The sequence below is a fragment of the Podarcis raffonei genome, chromosome 13 (assembly GCF_027172205.1).
Source record: "Podarcis raffonei isolate rPodRaf1 chromosome 13, rPodRaf1.pri, whole genome shotgun sequence".
Taxonomy (NCBI): Eukaryota; Metazoa; Chordata; class Lepidosauria; order Squamata; family Lacertidae; genus Podarcis; species Podarcis raffonei.
In genome coordinates, this window is record NC_070614.1 from 5,098,414 (window position 1) to 5,122,517 (window position 24,104).

The following is a 24,104-nucleotide window of genomic DNA, read 5'->3' on the forward strand; positions in this document are numbered from 1 at the left end:
CTATTCCCGAAGGTCCCCCAACCCTCTGGGACAGATTTGGGGAGGGTGACTGCAATGGGAAAGGGGAATTGACATATCCATATCCATTTCTCCTAGTGGATGCCTCTGCTGGAGCAAAAATAAATCCACAGACAGATTGGCCGCACTGAATTCTACCAATTGTGCTTCAGAGTTCTTGAGGCTAAGGCAGAAACAATCACGGTTAATTTTTTAAAAAATTAAAAGCCTTAAGAAATTCAGGAGATTCTACTGGAAAGAAAGCAGGTGGGGAGGGCAAACTACCTGCTGCTTCAGTAGAGGTTCTCAAAGGGTGTGACAGGAGACAATGGCAAGTGTGACAGGAAGATTAAAGGACAACCACAGAAGGGTAGAGTTGGAAGCGACCCATAGGACCATCTAGTCCAACCCCCTGCAATGCAGGAATCTCAGCTAAAGCATCCATGATACATGACCATCCAACCTCTGCTTAAAAACCTCCAAGGAAGGAGAGCCCAGAACCTCCTGAGGGAGACTGTTCCAGCGTTGAATAGCTCTTAATGTCAGAAAGTTTCGTTGTAATCTCCTTTCTTGTAACTTGAAGCCACTGGTTCGAGTCGTACCCGACAGAGCAGGAGAAAACAAGCTTGCTCTGTCTTCTATGTGACAGCCAGCCATGCCGTCCTTGCTCCCTGGTCCTCGGCTTCTCACAGATTGGCTGGAGAAGTCAGGCGCAAACAAGGCAACAATAAATCTTTGCTTGATCGCAACTGGATGGTTTTGAGGCGCGGAATGCACTTGGAACCAGGTTAGTTTTGGAGGCTGGTTTACATGGAACAGTGGTGTCCAACGTTTTTTCAAAGAGGGCAAGATTTGATGAAGTGAAGGGCCATGACAGCCGACCAAAGGGCCAACCCAAGTTGTGAACCTTTTTTTAGGATTGAAGTTTTTGAGTTTTTTTATGATTTTACCCCAAAGTTGTTGAGCTAGTTGAGCTTTTTTTAGGATTGGAGTTGTTGAGGTATTTTTAGGATTTCCCCCCAGGAAATAAACTGCCACAGGGGCCAGATTAAACTGACCAGTGGACAGGATTAGGCCCCCAAAACAGACTTTGGACATGCCTGACATAGAAGAATGCCTGAGGAGGGCTAGGATGTACAGGAAGATGGATTTTCTCACAGACCTTTAATAACTGTACAGAATAAAAAAAAACAGCAGCCTTTCTGAGCCTTACATGCCCAATAGCATTCGCTTGCTATGGTCTCTATCTCTGCCCCGCTCTTCCAGCCCCACTCCTGTGTCTTTAATGCACCCAATATACAGAATTAAGCAGGCGAAGCTTTTCCTGGCACAGAGATAAAGTGATGGAGAAAATCTTCATCTGCTTTTAATATGAGTCAGCGCAAAACAACTAAAACCTAGATGAAAGTTCTATAATTTGTTCAAAATATATGAATTTGTAAATCATTTTAAATGATATGCCAACTGCTTGCCAGCTATCCTTTGCCAGAACACTGGAAAGTGGAACAGGCTTACGCCTTATTAATCAGCTGGACAGAATACTACCTGCACGTTGCTTCCTTAAAATTTACTTCTCTGGAAGTAAAATGGCTACTCATCCTTTTCATAATGAAACCTGAAAAGTTACAGAAGGGCTTGAAATATTTCTATGGGGGCTAAGTCCCCACCCTGCTGTCTTCGGGTGACAACCCTAGTGAAGTCCAAGTACCGTTAGTTACTGAGAAAGACGTTTTATTAAAATCAGTTTAACATTGTTTTTTGAAGAAGCTTTCCAAAGAACAACAATCTAAGTCTCTGTTGCTGAAAGGGCTCTGCCATTTCAGGACCCATTTATACAATCCACAACTGAGCCAAGAACAGTCTAGCTTCACTTTGAATTTGGAATTCTGGAAAGCGACAAAGCACATTGTGTATATTCTTGTGTTAGTGGAACCAAAATTAAGAATTCCGGACTTCACAAAGCTTCTTTGAGTCTTGGTTTTAATTAGGGCTGTATTATATAACATGGAAATGAGGAAGTGCCCATTTATCAGCTCTAGGCTCCAGAGTACACACTGGCAACCTAAATTCTCTCTCTCTCTCCGAGTCTGCCACAGCACATGTGAAATTGCTGGTCTTCTAACAAAGATATGTCCCTCAGATCAGCTTTCATGTCTGAGGACTGGAAATAGCCAATGTAACACTATTTTTTTAACAGGGATCCCGAGGAGGATCCTGAAAATTACAGGCCGGTTTGCTTAACATCTGTTCTAGGAAAACTGGTGGCAAGTATAAAGATAAAATAACCAAGCATGAAGAACAAGCCTTGATGAAGCAGAGCCAGTATGGCTTCTGTAAAGGCAAGTCCTGTCACACAAACCTATTTGAATTCTGGTTACCCTAACAGACACTAGGATCTCTACAGCCATGTTACATTATGAAGCAGAATCCTGCTCAGTCTTTATTATGTTTCAGGCCTCAATAACCAAAACCTTGGCATATGTTGTTGTTGTTTAGTCGTTTAGTCGTGTCTGACTCTTTGTGACCCCATGGACCAGAGCATGCCAGGCACTCCTGTCTTCCACTGCCTCCCGCAGTTTGGTCAGACTCATGTTTGTAGCTTCAAGAACACTGTCCCACCATCTCGTCCTCTGTCGTCCCCTTCTCCTTGTGCCCTCCATCTTTCCCAACATCAGGGTCTTTTTGAGGAAGTCTTCTCTTCTCATGAGGTGGCCAAAGTCTTGGAGCATCAGCTTCACGATCTGTCCTTCCAGTGAGCACTCAGGGCTGATTTCCTTCAGAATGGATACATTTGACCTTCTTGCAGTCCATGGGACTCTCCAGAGTCTCCTCCAGCACCATAATTCAAAAGCATCAATTCTTTGGCGATCAGCCTTCTTTATGGTCCAGCTCTCACTTCCATACATCACTACTGGGAAAACCATGGTTTTAACTATACGGACCTTGTCGGCAAGGTGATGTCTCTGCTTTTTAAGATGCTGTCTAGGTTTTGCCATTGCCTTTCTCCCAAGGAGCAGGCGTCTTTTAATTTCGTCACTGCTGTCACCATCTGCAGTGATCATGGAGCCCAAGAAAGTAAAATCTCTCACTGCCTCCATTTCTTCTCCTAAAATCTTGGCATATACTCAGAAATAATGTCAGAGTCCAAAGGGACCTACTCTCAACTTATTAAATGTGTATAAAGCTGTTCACAAGGAACACAGCCTAAGTCACGGGTGTCAAACACAAGGTCCGCGGGCCGAATCCGGCCCGCCAGACCTCGTCATGTGGCCCGTGTAGCCGCCGCCGGCCGCCAGCCTTCACCTTTTATTCTTGCTTTTTTTTTGACACAAGAAAGCCGCCTCTTCAGCGCATGCGCGGCAGCCTACAAGCCAGAGAACGTCTGCCCTCTAGCGGCGCCGGCCGTTCTACACAGGAAACCTCCACTTTACATGCATTCAGGAAACCTCCACTTGTTTTTATATTGAGCGCATGCCATCCTGTGATGTGACAGATCCAACGGCTGCCTGAACCCTTCTCTCCTGTACTGTAAGTCCTACAGATACAACCGGCCCTTTGAGGGTGACTAAACTGCTGATGCGGCCCCCGATGAATTTGAGTTAGACACCCCTGGCCTAAGTAATCAAATTATACCCTTTAGATCACATTTTCTGAATCAGCACCCACAAGCTTCATTTGAGAACTTCAGCTACAAAAAAATGTTTTAGCAAGTACCCTTATCCTGAATTAATTTACTTGGAAATAAATCCATTGATCTCAATAGTATCTTGAAGAAAGCATGTTTAGGATCAAAGCTAAAATCATCTGTAAAAGTTTTTGTTTTTTTCTTCTGTAGTATTACTTACTCGGAGCAGGCTTGCAGGAGAATGGAGAAGTATCCTTGCCCAGCAATCACCATTTCCCTTTTTAATGGCAGGCAATCTAGCAAATCACAAAGCATGAGTGTTGTATGGTTTCACTCAAAATGCTTACAGGCCATTTAATGTACTGAAAGGTTTTATACATAAGAGGCCTGTGGGCGATACCCAGCCATTGTGATTATTTAGTTTCGCCCCCAGCAGCCCTACTAAATTTTAATCAAAGTATTAGAAGATTGTCCACTTTCACTCATAAAGAAAACAACAAGAAGTTGTAAAAACTCCATTCAGTATCACACACACAATCAGAAAGAGAAGTAAACATGTTCAAAGGTGCTGTTGAGAGCAACATCCAAGATTAGGACACGAACCAGGACTTTTGGGGGTCAGTATTCTACATTTTTTACATATATATAATTTTTTATAAAATTTACAAATTTTACATTTCAAATTAAACATCTTTTATTATACCATACATCCATTGACTTCCCTCCTTCCCCTTTCAAGGTTCATTTAATTATCCACCATTCTTGCATATTTTGATATATCCATCTAATTCTATTTTCCTATCTTACATTACTTCAGTGTTTATTATACTGTTGAATTTAACTTTAATACTGCCAGCGTTTTCAACTGTGTACAATTGTTTTCAATATACTTGACAAAAATAATTCCACTCCTCTTTAAATACCTGCTCTTCTGGCTCTCTTACTCTGCTTGTTAGGCCTGCTAACTACATATTCTATCATCTTGAGTTGCCAGTTTTCCTTGCTTGGGACCTCCCTCATTTTCCATTTTTGAGCTAGCAAAATCTGAGCCACTGTTGTTGCATACATAATTTTTTCTGACTCCTGGGAACCTCTGTCTGAACAATCCCTAACAGAAATGCTTCTGGTTATTTGGGGAAAGTTGTTCTGAACATTTTTTTCAATCTCATTAGATATCATTTCCCAATATTTTAAAACTTTTTTGCATGCCCACCACATATGAAGAAAGGCTCCTTCTTTACATTTCCAACACAAAATCCGATTCTGCATTATACATCTTAGCCAATCTACTTGGAGTTAATATCATCTCTGGATCATTTTCATATAGTTCTCTTTCAGTATGTAGTATGCAGTAAATTTCAAATCATTCTTCCAAAGTTTCTCCCAGAGGTTTTGTTCTATATTGTACCCTATATCCATTGCCCAGTGGGTTATTGACGCTTTAACCAGCTCGTCTTTTGTTTCCCATTCTAATAGACAACAGTTTTTCCTTATTCAGCAATAGCTCTCTTTCAGATTGTGAGCTTTGGTCCCAGTCTTCCACATTTTTAAAAAGTGAGCGAGCAAGAACAACTCTGATCTTCAAAGGTGGAAGCATGAGCAAGAAATCTCTGGATTATAGCTTTTGGATGTCTGAATTTATTTGCATCCAGCTTCCAGACTCCAACTCACATCTGACCCAGTCAGCATAGCTGGGAAGATGGTACTTGCAGTGAAACATCTGGAGGGCCACAGAATTCTCTTTCGTCTCAAAACACTTCTTTTTCTTCAGTGTGACATCTTAGTGCACTTATAATCTTATCTGAATAACACAGGGGGGGGGGACATGCTTCATTTGTTAGAGCTACGGGCTTTTCTTCCAGACTCTGGGCTGTTTCGGAGCCCCCTCTTAGTGCTGTGAAGTCGTGCCTGAGCACATGTGCTCCATAATCAGAAAAACTTCACCTAAACCTGACCCCTTGCGAGGGGGACTGTTTGACAAAGTATATTTCCAATCCCTTGACTGCTGTCTGGAGAAGAGCACCCCCCGCAAGAACCCAGACAAGGACCAGTTCTGGTATGTAGATGTTGATTTGCACATTCAAAATAATGCTTTGAAATAACAGCAGTTCAAAATAGTTTGAAACTAGCTGGTCCAAGAAGGACTGTTTACTATTTTATGCATCCAACTGGAGCACTTCTGACGAAGTGATGGGTAGCTTTTCTATGTTCTCTATAGTGCATTCTGACAGCAAAGAATAACTTCATGGAGTCTTGATTAAAAAGCAACGGCCTCTTAGTAGTGCTAGAAAATTCTCCAGAGAATATTCTCCACAAACTGTAAATTCTGTATTGTCTACACAGCTGCTTTAAATGCAGACACCTCATTAATCGAAAATATTCTTGAGAATATTCTCCAAAAGATTATTCTCAAGAATTTAACATCACTGCCTCTTAGGTTGCATCACTAAATTACTTTCAAATGGTTATCTTTTTTAAGTTTGTGCTTTGAGAGCCAAAATACTGAAATATATGAAATACTAGTAGATTTAGCCACATCAGTTGTGGAATAAAGTTGTCTCAAGCAAGCTCTATAAACGGTGTGTGTGTGGCGGTGCAACATTTTGAAAGGCTCAAGCGTACTAACAAAGATGGTAACATTTCCATTAAACTCCTGGAGGAAACAGATGTGTCAATCTGTGACACAGGAAGCTTCACTGCACTGGCAGGGCTCTTCTTGGCCTCCTCTTAAGTATATAGCTGAACTTTGGAAAACTTTTGTTTCACAGCACAACACTTGGCTGAACTTTATTTATTTATTTATACGTACAAGTGATGTTCAGGGTTTTAGAAGGGTTATCTTAGGTCATGTTAAAGGCATACTGAAGAATATGTTTATTACAGCAAATTTTTTAACATCCACAACCTGGAAATTCCCAAGCCTCCAGCGCAGAAACAGTGGTTGCATAATTATGGAGTTTTAGCTATGCACTCAACCCTGACACTACCATTGTTCAGGAGTCAACAGCAAAAGTGTTCAGGCTCTTCTAGTCATTTTTGTATTGGCGGCATTGCAATTGAAACCCAAGAATGTGGTCAGATACTTGATTGTGTTTGCCCTACTCCAAACAATGCTATGCTAGCTGGAGCTTATAGGAATTGTAGTCCAAAACATCTAGAGAGGACCAGGTGCTGCTGCTGCTGCGAAAACAACAGCAATATTTCCTTAGGGAGGGCATTGATCTAGTTCAGGCTTCCTCAAACTTGGCCCTCAATGTTTTGAGACTACAGTTCCCATCATCCCTGACCACTGGTCCTGCTAGCTAGGGATCATGGGAGTTGTAGGCCAAAAACATCTGGAGGGCCGAGTTTGAGGAAACCTATTCTAGTTTGTCCGAAAGAAGCAAATCTAGAATCTTGAGAATCTGAGGCTTTTTACACTTCGGGAAATAAAAATAAAGCCCTCCTCCTCCCCTTTTAAATCCCTAAAGCAACATAATGGGGAAAGTTCTATAATCTGTTCTTGATTGGTTCCAAGGCAGGGGTAATCCAAAGGCAAAGTAAATAGGAACCAGTTCTTTGCAATTTGCCAGGACAGCCTTTTTCAAGCTGAATATGCAACAAATCCTCTTTGGGGTAGCACAAATCCTCTTGGGGGGTAGAAGACTGTTCATTTTTAGATTACATTCCTATTTATAAAGCTGTTGCTGCCTTCTTTGTTCAGAAATCTGTAAGGTGCAACAACTTAATCCAGGAGCTGATAGGGAAACTACACACACATCTTTAACAGTTTCTACAAACAAGAATTGAAGCAGGTGGAGTTTATCCGATGAAATCTGGAAACAGGTGTCTGGAGGCAGTTTGGGGCTAGATGTTGGCAAACAAGCTGAAACTTAATCCAGATAAACTGGATGTGTTCTGGGTTGGGAAAACTGCTGGTATGAATGGATATTTGTCTCTATTCTCGGTGGGATTGTATTTTCCCTGAGGAGATGGGTACACAATCTGGGAAGCTTCCTGTCCATAGATGTGCAGGCCATATAGGTGGCCAGGAGCACTTTTTACCCATTCAGTTGCAGCTGGCAAGTTAGCCTATCTGAGGAAAACTTGTGAAATATGTTTGATTAAACCCAGACTAAATTATTTAAACTTCCTTCTTAGGCAAATACACATGGGCCCATCATTGCCAGCCTTCAAGTGGTCCATGGACAATTTTATTTCAGTCTTCCTTTAGCTAATTGTAATACACTGTTGTTTTAAAAAATTATTGCTCCTGTTTTCAATTAGTTGGGTTGATGGGTTATTTTATTGTTTGCAACATTTTGTAAACTACCTGTGAGGACAGTGTCTTAAATCTTTTAAATAAAATATCATGCAAGTTCATTCTTTTGAAGAATTATTAAATGTACTGAAACCTTTCCACCTGGTAATCTTAAGAACAAAATATACCCTGTATAGAAGATCAGAGGCATCTGGATAAGGGAGCCTATTTTGTGACACTTGAACACACACACAAACACACAATTTCATGAAGAAATATTTGTTTCTTGATAGGCTACTAAAAACAAAGGCCAAGGAAGAACAATACAGCAGTTGTTTTGTCATGGGTAAACTAATTTTTTTGGACTGAAGAGTTCTTGGTTCAGATTCTCACATCAGCCATGAAACTCACTTTGGGTCAGTCACTATCTCTTAGCTGAACATATCTAACATGCAGAGCTGCTAACTTTATTACCAGCATTGGCTCCTATGCTTTCAACAAAGTAGCTTATTTTGTAGAAATTAGTAGGCTATAATACAGGGGTGTCAAACTCAAATTCATCGGGGGCCGCATCAGCAGTTTGGTCACCCTCAAAGGGCCGGTTGTATCTGTAGGACTATGTGTCCGCTCTTTATTATCATAAATTATTGTCACTGCGTTTAATTATTACTGTTTTTTGTAATAATGTAAGTAATAACTAGCTCTGAAAGCAGAAACATAGTCAGAATAATGGCAAGTAGATATTCAAATGTACAATTATTGTACAATTTATTGAAAAATGATTTTTTGTAACAGACAGTATTTTTTTAAAAAAACATACAAATATTGCCAAACACTTTTTATTACACATATGGCAAACACAAGGCATTAACTTTTTTAAAACTTTCTGACTAGATGGCTGACATCGTTTTCCTGAGGTCAGTCCATCGATGTCTGGCGTTAGGTCTGACTGTCTTTTTCAAGCTGTGACTTCCCGCGGGCCTTGTGTTTGACACCCATGCTCTAGTGCGAAGAAGGGAGGTACCACCATTTCTGGCACCTGGGAACGCAACTGCACTTCCAGAACCTCAAGTGTAGAGGGGAGTGACACAGAATACACACTCACACCACCTTAGGCCAGGTCATAATCCCCAGTTCCGCCAGCTTTTTTATAGTCAGCTGGCAGGGTGCTTCAATCTTCACAGGGTCCCTAGCCTTCATTTTAAAGAGCAGCCTCCAGGATGCACCACCAAGACAGATCCCACCTGAAAGTACTAAAAGCATGCACTTCTGTTGGGATAAAGATATGGGTGTCACATGCCTGTCAAAATACTATTGCAGCAGCTACTGTAGGGTCATGGGGAGTAAGCGCTGCTATTCCTCTGTTGATGGCAGTGAGTTTCCTGCCTGTGGTGAGGATTTCAGCATTCAGTCAAGGGTTCCTAGTCCAGGCATGCTCCCTCTGGACTACGTTCCCATTGGAGTTCCACCCATCCACCGACCTAAGGCAGGAGACTGAGAAGAGATATGATAGCCATCTTCAAATGTCTAAGGGGCATTTCGCATGGGAAATGGAGCAAGCTTGTATTCTTCCATTAGGGAAGGTAGGACTCGAACCAGTGGATTCACGTTACAATAAAGATTTTGACTAAACATGGGAAAGAACTTTCTGCTGGTAAGGGCTGTTCAACAGGGGAATGGTCTCCCTCGGGAGGTTTTTCCCTTCTTGGAGGTTTTTAAGCAGAGGTGGGATGTCTGTCTGCCATGGATGCTATGGCTGAGATTCCTGCACTGCAGGGGTTGTACAGTACTGGATAGCCCTGGGGATCCCTTCCAACTCTATGATTCTATTAGGATCCCTTTTATAAAAGAGAGAACTTTAATGGCACGGCCATTATTTATTTCGGCTTCTCCCAACGGGGCCACGAAGGATCAGAAAAGCTGAAGAAGAGACCCTTCCTCAGAGGAGGCGGGAGACCACCGGACCCGCCCAGGAGGGGAATCCGGCCGCCTTTCCCTCCAGAGCTTCCCCTTTTGCCCCGGCCAAGTTGCGCCGAGGGCACCTTGCGGGCTCTGCGTGGCTTCAGGCGGAGCCCAGGAGCCGCTTCCCGGCCTGGAGGGCAGGCTGTGCGCGGGACCCCGCCGCTCTCGGGGCACGACCCAGACCCGGCTGCCTTCCGCGGCCAGCAGAGGTAGGCCGCCGGCTTCTAACCCGGCGGAACTGGGGCGTCCCGGGCGCCGTGCTCCCCGCTCCTCCCGCCCCGCCCCCTTCTCCCGGGTGCCCCCTCCCTCCTTTGTTCTCCGGAGCCCCGCCTCCCCCTCTCCCCCAGCTCGCCTATTGGCTCACGCAGCCGCCACTCGGGTGGGGGCCCGCTTTGGCCCCGCTCCCCGGCCGCCGAGAGAGAGCGGGAGCGTGCGGGGCTGGGCTGGGCGGCCGGGCGTCTCCTTCCCTGCGCCGCTTCGGCCGCGTCTGCAGCCGCCGCGAGACCAGGCGGGAGGCCAGTCATGCCCAGACACTGCCAGCCGCTCGGAAGGAGCCGTCGCTCCGCCGGGCAGCCGCTGCCTGCGCGCCCCTCGCTCCCTGCGCCGAGGATGGCGGGGGCGCCGGGCGCAAGGCGGCGCCAGGGCTGCTGGGCAAGCGGCAGATGCTGATGCACTTTGGGGAATTCCTGTCACAGGGAGCAAGGCAGAAGCGGAGGATGACGGGGCATGTTCCCCAGGGGAGCGGGGCCGCGGCTGCCTGGCCAGTTTCGTCCCACAATCCTGGAAATGCTACACAGGCCACATGACGAGTTCTGGCGGGCCGGATTCGGCCCGCGGACCTTGTGTTTGACACCCGTGCTATAATACTTCGCTCCATGCTTCATCTGCTGATTTCTACAGATTCAGAATCTCTTGCATGGAATGGGCCAAGCCCTTTTCCCCTGTTCAATAAGCAATGCTATCCATGGTATTGTGATTATAACATGGCATTATTCTTGAGATCCTTAGTGGAAGAGCTGGATATGGAAGACCGGTGGTACGGAACCGGAGGCTCGCCACACATTGATAATACTCTAACTGTGAGGGATGATGGGAGTTAGAGTCCAGCAAAATCTGGAGGATAACAGTCATTTAAAAATGAGCAACAAAAACCAAAAATGGCTAATTAGTTTCATTATTTCATAACTACAAATCACAATTTCCTATTTCATCTAAATATTCAGATGAAATGGAAAAAGGCATTTTGTTCCACACTGCAACCTGGAAGCTTTAAATCTCACCACAGACCTGAAAGAGTGAGAGTATGGCCCCAAAGTTGCCAAGGCGTAGCTTTCTGCAACATCTGAATGTGGCCACTGTATCAGTAATCTTTCATAGAAATAGAAGAAATAGAAATATCTTTATTGTCATTGCCCCCTCTCAGGGACAACGAAATTACTTGACTGCTCCATAAAAACACTAATTAAAACAATACAGTATAATACAGCAAGGAAGATTAGATGACTTTCAAAGTCCAGGCTTCCCATTCAGGGCTGAGATCGCTCTGGAGAAGAAGCTGTTCTTAAGACGGCTCGTTCTTGTCTTCATCGTCCTGTATCTCCGTCCCGACGGCAGGAGCTCGAAGAGACAGTGACCAGGATGCGATGGATCTTTTACTATGTCCAGTGCCTTCCTATGGCACCTTGTGGCATAAATCTGCTCTAAGGTGGAGAGTGGGCAGCCAACAATGCTCTCTGCTGCCTTAACAACTCTGCACAACCCCATCCTGTCCTGAGTAGTACAGCTTCCGTACCACACACACAAGCCATAAGTGAGCACGCTCTCAATGGCACAGTGATAGAAGGCAAGCAGCAGTTTCTGCGGAAGATGGTTTTTCCTTAGAATTCTCAAAAAGTACAAGAGCTTAAGAAGAGCATGTTGAATCAGGCCAAGGACCAGCATTCTGTTCTCACAGTGGGCAACTGTGATCATAGAAAAACTTTTCATAACAACAACAACAACAACAATTTATTATTTCTACCCCACCCATCTGGCTGGGTTTCCCTAGCCACTCTGGGCGGTTTTCAACAGAACATTAAAAACAGAATAAAACTTCAAACGTTAAAAAACTTCCCTAACCAGGGCTGCCTTCAGATGCCTTCTAAAAGTCTATTTTATAAACTTCTATCATGTCACCTCTTATGTTTTATTGAAACTAAAAAGTCCTGAACGTTGAAACCTGCCAGGAAAAAAGGGGAGGTATAAATAAGTAAGTAAATAAATAAATAACCTTTCCTCATATGGGAGTTGATCATTTTGGGTGCCCTTTCTGAACCTTTCCCAAGTCTACAATATCCTTTTTGAGGAGAGATGACCAGAACGGTACAGACTATTACACTGTGGTTGCACCATATATCTGCAGAATGGCACCAGCAGTTTCATTTTCAATCCTTATCCTAATGATCCCTAGAATGGAATTTGCCTTTTTCACAGCTGCCACCCACTCAGTCGACATCTTCACTGAAGTATCCACTATGACCTCAAGTTCTCACTCCTGGTTAGTCACCACCAGATCAGACCTCGTGAGCAGATATGTGATATTAAGATTTTTGGCCCAAATGTGCACCATCACATTAGACTTGTTTACATTGAACTATATTTGCTATTTTAGTGCCCATTCCCTCAGTTCGGAGAGGTCCTTTTGGAGCTCTTCACAAACTCTTTTTATTTTAATGACCCAGAGCAATTCAGTGTCCTGAGCAAACTTGGCCACCTCATTGCTCACTCCTAACTCTAGATCATTTAGAGAACTGTCCATTTATTCCTACTCTCTGCTTCCTGCATCTTAACTAATTCCTGATTCCCAAGATGTCCTCTCTTATTTAAAGATTGCTAGGCTCACTCAGGAGTCTTTAGTGAGGTACCTTGTTGAAAGCTTTTTGAACACCCAAGTCCACTATGCCAACTGGATTACTTCTAATTACCGGTATATATTTGTTGGCAAACTCAGAGAACTCTATAGGGTTGGGTGGCAAGACTTGCCTTTGCAGAAGCCATGCTGCTTGTTCTTCTACATGCTTGGCTATTTTATATTTCACACAGTTTTCCATCACTTCTCTAGGACAGATGTTAAGCTAATCGACCTGTAATTTCCAGCATCCCCCCGGATCCCTTTTTTAAAATTGGATTTACAATGGCTATTCCATCCTCAGGTACGGAGGCCGATCTGAGGGAAATTTACATATTTTTGTTCAAAGAGCAGCAATTTCACATTTGAGTTCTTTGAGAACTCTCAGGTGGATGCTATCTGAACTCAGCGATTTTTCAGATTTTCTTTCGATTAATATTAGGCCTAGAATTTTGTCCCATCATCACCTCAGGTTCCTCAGGTTCCCTTCCTGCAAAAGTTAGTTCAGGCACTGGGATCTGCCCTACATATTCCATTGTGAAGAAAGATGCAAATAATTTGTTAGCATCTCTGCAATCTCCTTGTCCTCCTTTAGCACACATTTCACCCTGTTGTCATCTAACGGTCCCATTGCCTCATTAGATTATCTCCTGCCACTAATGTATTTAAAGAAGTTTTTGTTGATGTTTTGCGCAATGTGCTTTAGTCACTTTCATGGATTGACTGAGCTGGTGCAATAGAATGGACTATTTACAAACATGACAGAAAGGTAGCTGAAAAACGGAGATTTGGGGAAGAGTGCAGAGAAAACCACTAAGACAGTTTCTTTCCAGGCAGTATAGGAACCAGGCGATTATTTGACCACAAGCTTCTAGCTCACTATGAGAGTAGAATTGTACCAGATCTCTTCAGTACAGTGGAACTTCTACTCACGACCACAAACCGTTCCAGAGGCCCGTCCTTATGGTGAAATGGGTCACTGGTAGAAGTGCCGTTGTGCACTGGTGCATTTGGCGGCAGCTGCTTCTGCACGTGTGTGAATCGCGGCAAACCTGGTGTTTACTTCTGGGTTTGCCGTGGTCGTGACTTGGAACGGGCCTAAGTAGAGTGGGATGTAAGTAGAGGTTCTACTGTATTCCCTAATTGGGTGTCTGGTTTATTTGTTCAATCCCAAGGTACAGTCAAAAACCATTTTGCGTGGGGGTTCTGTTTCTGGCCCTCGCACGTTTTCGGGTCACTTCCAGGTTCAGTGCCATACGCACATGCACAACTGTGCATCATTCAGACACGTGTTAATTGGTTGTTGCCTGTACTTGCATGCAACACAGATATGCTTGCTTATCATCAGGGGTTGATAGATGCATATTCAATGCTTACACCCAAAGCCAACAAAACTGAGTAAATCTTACACATATTTACACACACAATTCAACCCAAATCTCGCAAAAACCCACTTGCTACTGTTGCCCTAATTTTTGAACTACAAACATTCCCATTTGCTGTTCAGTGTCATAAGTTGGAAATATATATGCATAAATATACACATAACTGTACAATAATAATAGTGATTATGCCACTTAAGAAGGATTAAAACAGTTGGATACGTATCTTCATAAATAAACTCAGAACTGTGTTGTAATAATAGTGAATGATAATGCCTCTTACAAGAAATAAAACAATTTGTTTCAGCCCAGCTATGGCAGCAATGTGTTGAATACAACACAAGGAGGATTTTGTGTACTTTCCATCAAACTCTCGTTGAAATTTTCAGGCGCCTTTATCTCCACTTCCTCACACATGGAAAACTTGCTACTATTTTTTTCTCTATTTTCTTGTTTTGCCTTTTTTTAAACTGCTTTGATTTTTTAAAAACAAAATCAAGCAGTGTATAAATTTACGAAATAATAATAAAAAACTTCCGCTCCCAAATTTTATGCATACAGTATTTGCCCGGAAGAAAGATCCACTGAATTCAACTGTGTTTTACCACCAAAGAGGACTGCAGAACACATGAAAAGCTTGGAAATAAACGGAGAGGAAGCGCACTGTATCATTTGTGAAATATACATACATATATATATATATAATATATGTATGTGTGTGTATATATATATATATATATATATATATATATATATATATATATGTATATATATAAATAAATAAATATATAAATATATAAATATATGTGTGTGTGTATATGTGTGTGCATATATACATACATATACATATACACACACACACACACACACACACATATATATATATATACACACACACACACACACACACACACACACACACACACACACGGCTCTAATGCTATCGTTCCAAGAGGGGGGCGGGGAAAGAGGCGTGTCTTCTTCTCCTCCTCCGCCCCTCCCTCTCGGGCGCAAACCCGCGCAGGCGCACTTCCGCGCTCGTCAGTACCTGAGGGCAGCTCCCGCCTCCTCCGACGCCAACGGTCGCCAGTCGCTTCTTCTTAGCGGAGCTGCCGTTCCCCGGGCTGGAGGGGCGTTTCTTGCCGCGCGGGGCGGCGGCTCCTGCCCCTGGCCCAGGAGGGGCGGCCGGAGAGGGCGCAGGGGGCGTCGGGGCGGCCGGCGGGGAGGAAGCGGCAGCGGGCGCCGGAGCCGCCATGGCGGCGAACGCCTCCCTCCTAAGGATGAGCTTCCTCTCCCTCCCCTCCCCCCCCCCCGCTGTTCGCCGTTGGCGCATGCGCGCCGCGGCCGAGGGCGCCGCCTGGTCGGTTCGCCGTCGGGCGCGTGAAAGCGCGGCGGGATCGGCGGGGAAAAGGAGCCGGCATTCAGAGAGGCTGCTCTGCCTCCGAAAGTAGTGGTCTTATTTTATTTATTTATTTACTACATATCTTCATCCGAGCATCGCAGGGTGGTTTGCAGCATAAACACACACAGAGACATATGTGTATATATATATATATATGTATATGTGTGTGTGTGTGTGCATATATATATATATATATATATATATATATAATGTGTATATATATGTATATATATATATACATGTATGTATGTATATATATATATATATATATATATATATATACATGTATGTATATATATATATATACATGTATGTATATGTGTGTATATATATATATATATGTGTATATATATATATATACACATATATACATACACACACACACACACACACAGATATATATATATTATACACACACACACGTGTATATACAGGGCCAGATTTAGGTTGGATGAGGCCCTAAGCTACTGAAGGTAATGGGGCCCTTTATATGTCCAGCTGTCCTTTGTCCACAACAAATTGTCACTGTTTTTTGTGTTGAATATGTGCTATATGGTAATTTATGGACCTAATAGGTATCTCAAGCCATTTGCACATAACAAAATATGTATTTTATCAAAGTAATTGTTGAACTGAAATACAATTAAGAAGAAGTATATTAATAGTCGAAACAAAAGAAAAAAATTCTTTCCAGTAGCATCTTAGAGACCGACTAAGTTTGTTATTGGTATGAGCTTTCATGTGCATGCACACTTCTTCGGATACCAAGGTGCTACTGGAAGGAATTTTTAAATTTTGTTTCGACTACAGCAGACCAACACTGCTACCTACCTGCATCTATCTTAATACAGTGGTAGCTCGGGTGAAGAGCTTAATTCGTTCTGGAGGTCCGTTCTTAACCTGAAACTGTTCTTAACCTGAAGCACCACTTTAGCTAATGGGGCCTCCCGCTGCTGCCACACCGCCAGAGCATGATTTCTGTTCTCATCCTGAAGCAAAGTTCTTAACCTGAGGTACTATTTCTGGGTTAGCGGAGTCTGTAACCTGAGGCATATGTAAGAAGAAGTATTAATAGTGAAATAATTATTAAGTTCTAACTTAAAGTGATTTTTTTATTCATAACTTAATAATGCAAACACATTGGCGTTTGGCAATAACAAAAGTTCCTTTAGATACACAATTTACAAAGACTCATAATGTACTCTCTAGAAACTTGCTATAACATGAAATATATATACAGTGGTATCTCAGGTTACATACTGAATAATAAATAATAAAATGCTTACTATATTTTACATGCGGACTTCAAAAATAGAAACACTAAGTTATCAGCTTTATGGGTCATCAAGCCAACTCCCTAGAGTACTGCCATTTCGTGGCTTAATCCTCCCTCCACACGCATTCTACCAGTGCAATCCTGTGTCTACTGAGGAGCAAGCCCTATGCAGTAGAGTGCAGATGGTCTTACTACCAGGTAAGTGCGTGTAGGATTGCAGCCATAGACACTTCAATTGGTTAGCAAAGCGCATAGAGAGACTCCTGTGATTTGCATTTATTCTCTATATTGCTGCAAGCACTGAAGTACTTTGGTTCAAATATGACAGTATCTTTAAAAACAAGTATTTGAAGTGGTTTTACAGAGTAAGTTACAGAAGACTAATAAAAATGCTTTTTAGCCTTACTAGAAAATTGACATCCGATCTCTCATTAAATGCAGTCTTTCAGCTGTTAGCTTTCAAAGTACCACCCTCTGGGCTGTTGGTATCAAAAAATAAAAAAGGATTACCTAGTAGAAACTGTGCTGTATTTTGACTGTATTTTTAACATTGCCAACACTATTAAAATTTTAAAATAAAGAGAATGGACAGAAACCCCTAAAAAGGCAGATACACCAGGCCTATATGCAGGTGGCGCTGTGGTCTAAACCACTGAGCCTTGGATCGGAAGGTCGATGGTTAGAATTCCTGCGACGGGATGAACTCCCATTGTTCGGTCACTGTTCCTGCCCACCTAGCAGTTCGAAAGCACATCAAAGTGCAAGTAGATAAATAGGGACTGCTCCAGCGGGAAGGTAAACGGCATTTCCGTGCGCTGCTCTGTTTTCAGTGTTTTGTTGCACCAGAAGTGGCTTAGTCATGCTGGCCACATGACCCAGAAAAACTGTGCCAACAAACGTCAGCTCCCTCTGCCAGTAAAGCAAGATGAGCCCCGCAACCCCAGAGTTGTTCACGACTGGACTTAACTGTCAGGGGTCCTTTACCTTTTTACACCAGGCCTATGGCCTATCTCCTGTGTAGTTTAAGTAGCATCCTAACTGTTCCTGCAGGATTGTGTGAGGCAGTGTAAGCTTTCATTTTCTTGACTTCTGTGGAATTAATTTAGTAATGTTTGCATTTATGATGGTGTTAGTTGCACTAATCTCTGTAGGTGGGATAAGTGAATGATAGGAGTTAGGATTGGTTCACCTCATTCCCCACCTCAATATGCCCATTCCCGGCCCTTGGCATGCTTCTTTTTGTCGTTTACACTGGCTTAACTTCCATTGGCACAACCCCGTTGTTCCCAAATCCCACCCCACCCCCAGGACTACGCAAAAATTGCTGAGGGCCTTATTCGATCATTTAATGATTTTTCTGCCTACTGTAGCAATTGTAATGTGCTGTGCTATATGCTGTATGTTTTTAAATTGTGTTTTTATTGCTTTCCTTATTTATTGTATTTTACAGTAAGACAGTACAATAAAATACAATATGACATAAAAGTGATGGGGTTAGGATTGCACCTTTGGTTTTTTAGGCTGTACAGTGGTACCTCAGGTTAAGTACATAATTCGTTCCGGAGGTCCGTTCTTAACCTGAAACTGTACTTAACCTGAAGCACCACTTTAGCTAATGGGGCCTCCTGCTGCTGCTGCGCCGCCGGAGCAAGATTTCTGTTCTCATCCTGAAGCAAAGTTCTTATAGCCTGAGGTACTATTTCTGGGTTAGCGGAGTCTGTAACCTGAAGCATATGTAACCTGAGGTACCACTGTATAAATATTTGACAATGATTTTATTTTTTTACTGTCCAATAACATTTAGATGGCTTTTTTGCTGTTAGAAGTATCTGAAAAGTGACCATCTGATTTTAAAAGCTCCAAGAACAATAAGCCCCAGTAAATGTCAGGCTGGAGTACAAATAAAACCCATATGGAGCCTGAAGTGCTTCTCGTATATAATAAAATACATCATTTGTCTTTTTATAGCACTTTTAAGTTCACAGTCTTTATATTTGTACTTCTCATGTATGCAAGAAATAAGCCTAGCAATGATTTTGAGCCAACTATGATAAAAGTTATTATACATCTGTGATTAGCAACCTCTGCTATTAGACGTTGCTTACTAGAATTCTGCTTTGAATAAGTTGTCCTGTGGTTGCCTTCATGTGGAAGTAAAGGATTATGATAGAAATTTTCCCAAAATGTGATTTTCTAATGTTTATTTTCTCATCTTAAAATTGTTGATATTTGTGAAAGAGAAAATAGGATGAATTTAACTTTTATTGTGCTTTATTTTTCAGGAAATTTCAAAGCAGTTTGTCTCAACAAAAATCAATATATGTTATATACAAATACAAATTTCACATTCAGTACAACTACCACTGCATTCAACATCCAGTTATGTACAAATCCCACAGGTTGATGGCCAAAAACCCCAAAACAGTTTCATTTTGTTTCCTCTCCATTTCCACCCTCTCCCAATCCTTCAACTAGGGAGATTAAACCCATTCCCCTCAACAGATTCACCATGTAGGGATTTGAGCTGAATCCAACAAACTTGGCACAACTCCATGGACAATTACTGTATAATCAATAAATAATAATAATAATAATAATAATAATAATAATAATAATAATAAATCCCTTAAAAGAACAATAATGTCCCTCAAACAACAATTTGAAACAAGGACAAATTCTAGCAGGACTACATACCATTTGACTATACACCTTATTAGGTATCAAATTACAGTGAACATATTCTTTTGGTGACTTTCACCAGTGTTGTGGGTTCAACTGGCTATATAAAAGCAAATTCTGAATGATAATGATCTTTTTGTTTGCTATCAGCAACTGCAGGTGTTCTGAAGTAGTTTGCAAGCTTTTGAAGATGCTCTGAGCACAATGGAACTAGCATGTTCATATTAAAATATGTAATAATTTTACAACTGTCAGACTGAATTTTAGTCAGCTCCATGTAGTTTAATTTAGGTGCTCTATGCAAAAGAAACGCTGTTAATCCGTGGTGACATCCTGTCTCTCCCAATTAATGGGGTTCAAAACAGGGTTCCTGACTGGGTGCAAGATCCTGGAAGGTCTTTCTTGTGACCTCGCCTGATTCCAGAAGGTAGTGAGGACCACTAGCAACAAGAAGGATTCAGCCTCAGCAGTCATGTCAGGTTGTTGGAAAGTAGTTTAACATTCCTACCAGTAATTTAAGGAACAATTATGACTCCAAAAGGACATTTGAGGAAGGAATTTTAATATTAAATCTTGCAGTGCTCACAGAATCACTTCAATAGACATTTGGTGTGAACGTAGTGTAGATCCCTTTCCAAGGTTTTTCTGATGCTGCGGTTAGGGCAGTGGTGTAGCACAGGAGAACAGGGGTGGTGGTGGCCCTGGATGCAAAATTCTGAGGGGGCGCAACCAGGTGCTGGCTTCTGCAGGGATCCCTGTACTGACCTGGTGAAGACGGCAGAGCAGCCCAGGTCCACAGTGAGCGGGCACAGACGGAGGGAGGTGGGCAAGGGGTGACCCCAGCACATCCTGGCCCAGCATGTTCACGGATGTCGGGGGGATTCGCCCACCAAGGGCCATGTCAGCTGGCTGAGCTCCCCCCTGCGTTGGCAGGCAGGCAGCACAGTGCGACCCCACCTGGCTTGGGGGGGGCAGGGTGCTTTGACGGTGTCAGTGATTTGCTCTCCCAGGGCCGTCTTAAGCACATCTGGTGCCGTGGTGCAGAGATCCCTCTGGCACACTGCTTTCCCAGAGTTGTCAACCTTTATTTAGGGCTGGAGGGGGCAGGCAGCGCTGGAGGGCGGCTCCTCTGGCGGGGAAGAGGCGGAGACTGGACGCAGCGCGGCTCAGCTGGCTGCTTTGTGCCGCGGTGGCCACAGCAGGCAGCACACTGAGTGAGCAGGCCTGCGCCAAGCGAGCGAGGGTGCGTGCGCCGCTCCCGCAGAGCGTCGGCTCGGTTTTAGCCTTCTGGTGCCCCGCAGAATTCAGCGCTCGCAGGCACCCTTGCTCACTCAGTGCGCTCGTTCAGTGTTCCCTGGACTCTTGCCTGGCGCCCTCCAGAATTTGGTGCCCTGGTGCCCCGTGCCACTAGCCTTTATGGGTAAGACAGGCCTGTGCTCTCCCCAGACACTGGCAACCCATGCTACACACTGAGTTAGGGTGGGTGATTTGTATGTGATTTTATGCAATTTTGAAATCCATTATAGTACAGTGGTGCTTCGCAAGACGAAATTAATTCGTTCCGCGAGTCTTTTCGTCTTGCGATGTTTTTCGTCTTGCGAAGCACGGTCCGTCGCAACTGCGCCTCTTCAAGCGGCTTTAGGAAAAAAGCGAACGAACTCGCAAGACGTTTTCGTCTTGCGAAGCAAGCCCATAGGGAAAATCGTCTTGCGAAGTGACGCAAAAACCGAAAAACCCTTTCGTCTTGCGCGTTTTTCGTTTTGCGAGGCATTCGTCTTGTGGGGCACCACTGTAATTCAAGGGCAGAGGCATGGAAGGTGCCTCTTGAGGTACAGGCACTGAAGAGCTTTAAGAAGAAGTTGAAAAGACAGGTTTCAAGGCTTTCTTCCTGCTTGACTTTTGAGTGCAACACCAGTACCGTTTGTCCTAAATCCTCAGCTGGAATACCCTTTCCTCTGAAGTGAATGTGGACTTACGATTCATCCGGAGCTCAGGGCCCATAATGGATAATACATGTGATTCTAGATAGATCGTATGTAGATTTCCCTCAAAAATTCTTCTGCAATCTCCCGTTCCTACTGATACCTCCCTCTTGTGTTGTGGACAATGCTATAAATTGCACACATAGCCTGAACGTTGGAAATGCAGGGAATTGTGAAAATTCTATTTCCTCCTGGCATGAATTCAAGTCACTAAATACTGATGCAGACAGTTCTTTAAATTGCTTTCAGAGAGTGCTCAAGACGGCTACAGTTCTCAAGTGGGATGTGTGCGCATGTGTGTAAAAGACTACGGTTGTAGGAAGCTAGGGCACAGACTGGATTGCTGATGAAAGTGTGCAAGGCAGCCTGCTCTGCACTAGCTGCAGTTTCCAAGCAATCCTCCAGAGCTGACAGAGACAAAATAGGTAATGTCCCCTGCCCCCACAAAGCTCAAAATCTATTTACTGCTTAATTGCTTTTGCTGCTGAAGTACTCGTCTAATCTAGGGAACTAGCAATTGAATTCATGCTGTGGATAAACAATTGCCAATTTATAGTATGATAAAATCATATTGAATTGTAACAGATTTTACAAATGTGGATATCCCACAGTAGCATTTTTCAGCATTACTGTTGAGAGACTCCGTGATAAAGGAGCTATGTAAGGATTTTTGCTGGGCAGACTCGCAGCAAATACTATGCACAGCTTAATCAAAAAAGAAAATAAATGAAGTGGTTTGCAGCTTTCTTTGGAAATAGAGTCAAGGGGGTGATTTCTTTTTTTAAAATATATTATTTAGACTTGTTTCATCATCTTTGATATAATTTTTTTCTTCATTTATTGAAATGATGAAAAATTGTTCTAGAAGACTGATTTGGGGGAAGGGAATTATTTTTCACAACAGACCTATGAACTGAAGAAAGAAGTTTCATGACTGAAATTCCACTGAGGTTGCAATTTCTCTGCACAATTACTTATGAGCAAATTCCATTGAAATCAGAGAAAACATGCATAGGGCCAGACTGCATGTTAACAACCCAACAAGTGGACAGAAAAACAATTGCACAATAACCTGACTTCCAACTATATCATGGTGAACAGAATGAGATAAACAAAGCTTCAGTGCATGAGTGAGTAAATTTAAAAACAGTATTACAGGTCATGTCTAAATGAGGGTCCTAGCTAGGGTTGCTAACTGATCGGAGGAGGGGGGGAATCCTGACCTGACTTGTGCCTTGATACGTAGAAATAAGCAGACAAACATTTCTACACACATACACCTTGCCACCTATCAATGTCTGCTAATAATAGCCCAGCTTCTAATACGACCAAATCAAAAGGTGGCAACAGACTGAAGGAAAGAGTGGGATTGCAGACCATTTTTATGGCCTTGTTTTCTTTTAATAAACACACGATTTGGTGGACATTTCTGGTTACGATATTTCAAGTAAGCAAGTGGGGAGACTCAGCCCCAGAATCTGTTTTTAGCACCTGGACTGAGTCCTAGAATATGTAAATTTATAATAACCACCTCTGAACATACGTAAAACAATAAATTATTATTATTAGTAGTAGTAGTAGTTGTAGTTTCCCCCGTATCAGGACCTCTGTGGCAGATGCAATGGATTCCCCAAAAGCCTTGAGACCACTTTAGAAACAACTTTGACTGCAATTACATGCATATCTACTCAGAAGTAAGTCCCACTGCGTTCAGTAGGACTTGCTCCCAGGTAAATGGGGACAAGTTTGCAGCCTGAGAGTATTTCTCCCCCTATTATATCAACAGCATCCTTATAGAAGATTGTAAACTCAAGCACAATAGTGAAACAAGGGTGGTTTAGATGCTATTGGAATGGCTAACAGCGTTCTTCAGTCTCTGCAAAGATGGTCAATTCTGCATGATATTTTCTTAACATTGGCAAATCAAAGTTCAGCAGTAACACCTTCCTGTTTGTGGAAGCTTTTTGCACTTGGCTCAAAATGCTTGTTCTCATGGAATGGCTTCATGCCCAGCTCTGTCTGGCAGATACTGAATTGGTAAATGTTAAAATCCTGTTAGACAACTTGCAATATTAGTGTTGACTGTCAGGTCAACAGCAGCTCTTGAGAAATTCCTTTCTGTTTGACATTTGGTTGTCAAACAGTTTTATAACACATAGCCAAAGGCTGCCGCAATGTACACAGAATCATTCAACAATTAAAAGAAAATATCCTGGATTAAAACAAAAAACTTAAAACATTTATATTACCAAGACATTACCTACTCTAAACAGAGCTATAAAGGTACCTTAATATACAGGTTAAGACATTAAGCAATAAAATTTATAGGCTAAAATCACCACATGGCCACTAATATATTTAAAAATGTTAATACAATGTGCAATTATATTCGGAGTTTGGTGATAAAGATAGAATATAGCTTGATGTAGATAGGGTCAAATAAATTCATCTCCTTTACAGTTCGTGGCTATCTTGGCTATATAATTTGCTCTAATTTTCCTAGAGGCAGTTGCAAAGAGTTCTACACACCAGGTCACATTCTTATCTATGTCTGTGAGGAGATATAAAATCATGTCAGGGGCGTTCTGGCCAGGGGACCTTGTCATTATAGGTGCTAAAAATCGTTCTCTTGCTTCATTATATAAGGGACAGCGCAAGATATAATGCATAAG

At 42.7% G+C, this 24,104-nt stretch overlaps 1 protein-coding gene across 1 annotated transcript in view; it reads right to left on the reverse strand.

Moving 5' to 3' along the window:
- The window catches only part of INO80C (INO80 complex subunit C), a 29,439-nt gene extending 14,059 nt beyond the window's left edge, over positions 1 to 15,380 (reverse strand). Inside the window, exon 1 of the mRNA XM_053361348.1 lies at positions 15,142 to 15,380. Within this exon, the coding sequence (XP_053217323.1) occupies positions 15,142 to 15,348 (207 nt within the window). The 5' untranslated portion in view covers positions 15,349 to 15,380. The remainder of the gene's footprint in view (positions 1 to 15,141) is intronic.
- Positions 15,381 to 24,104: the final 8,724 nt, after the last annotated feature.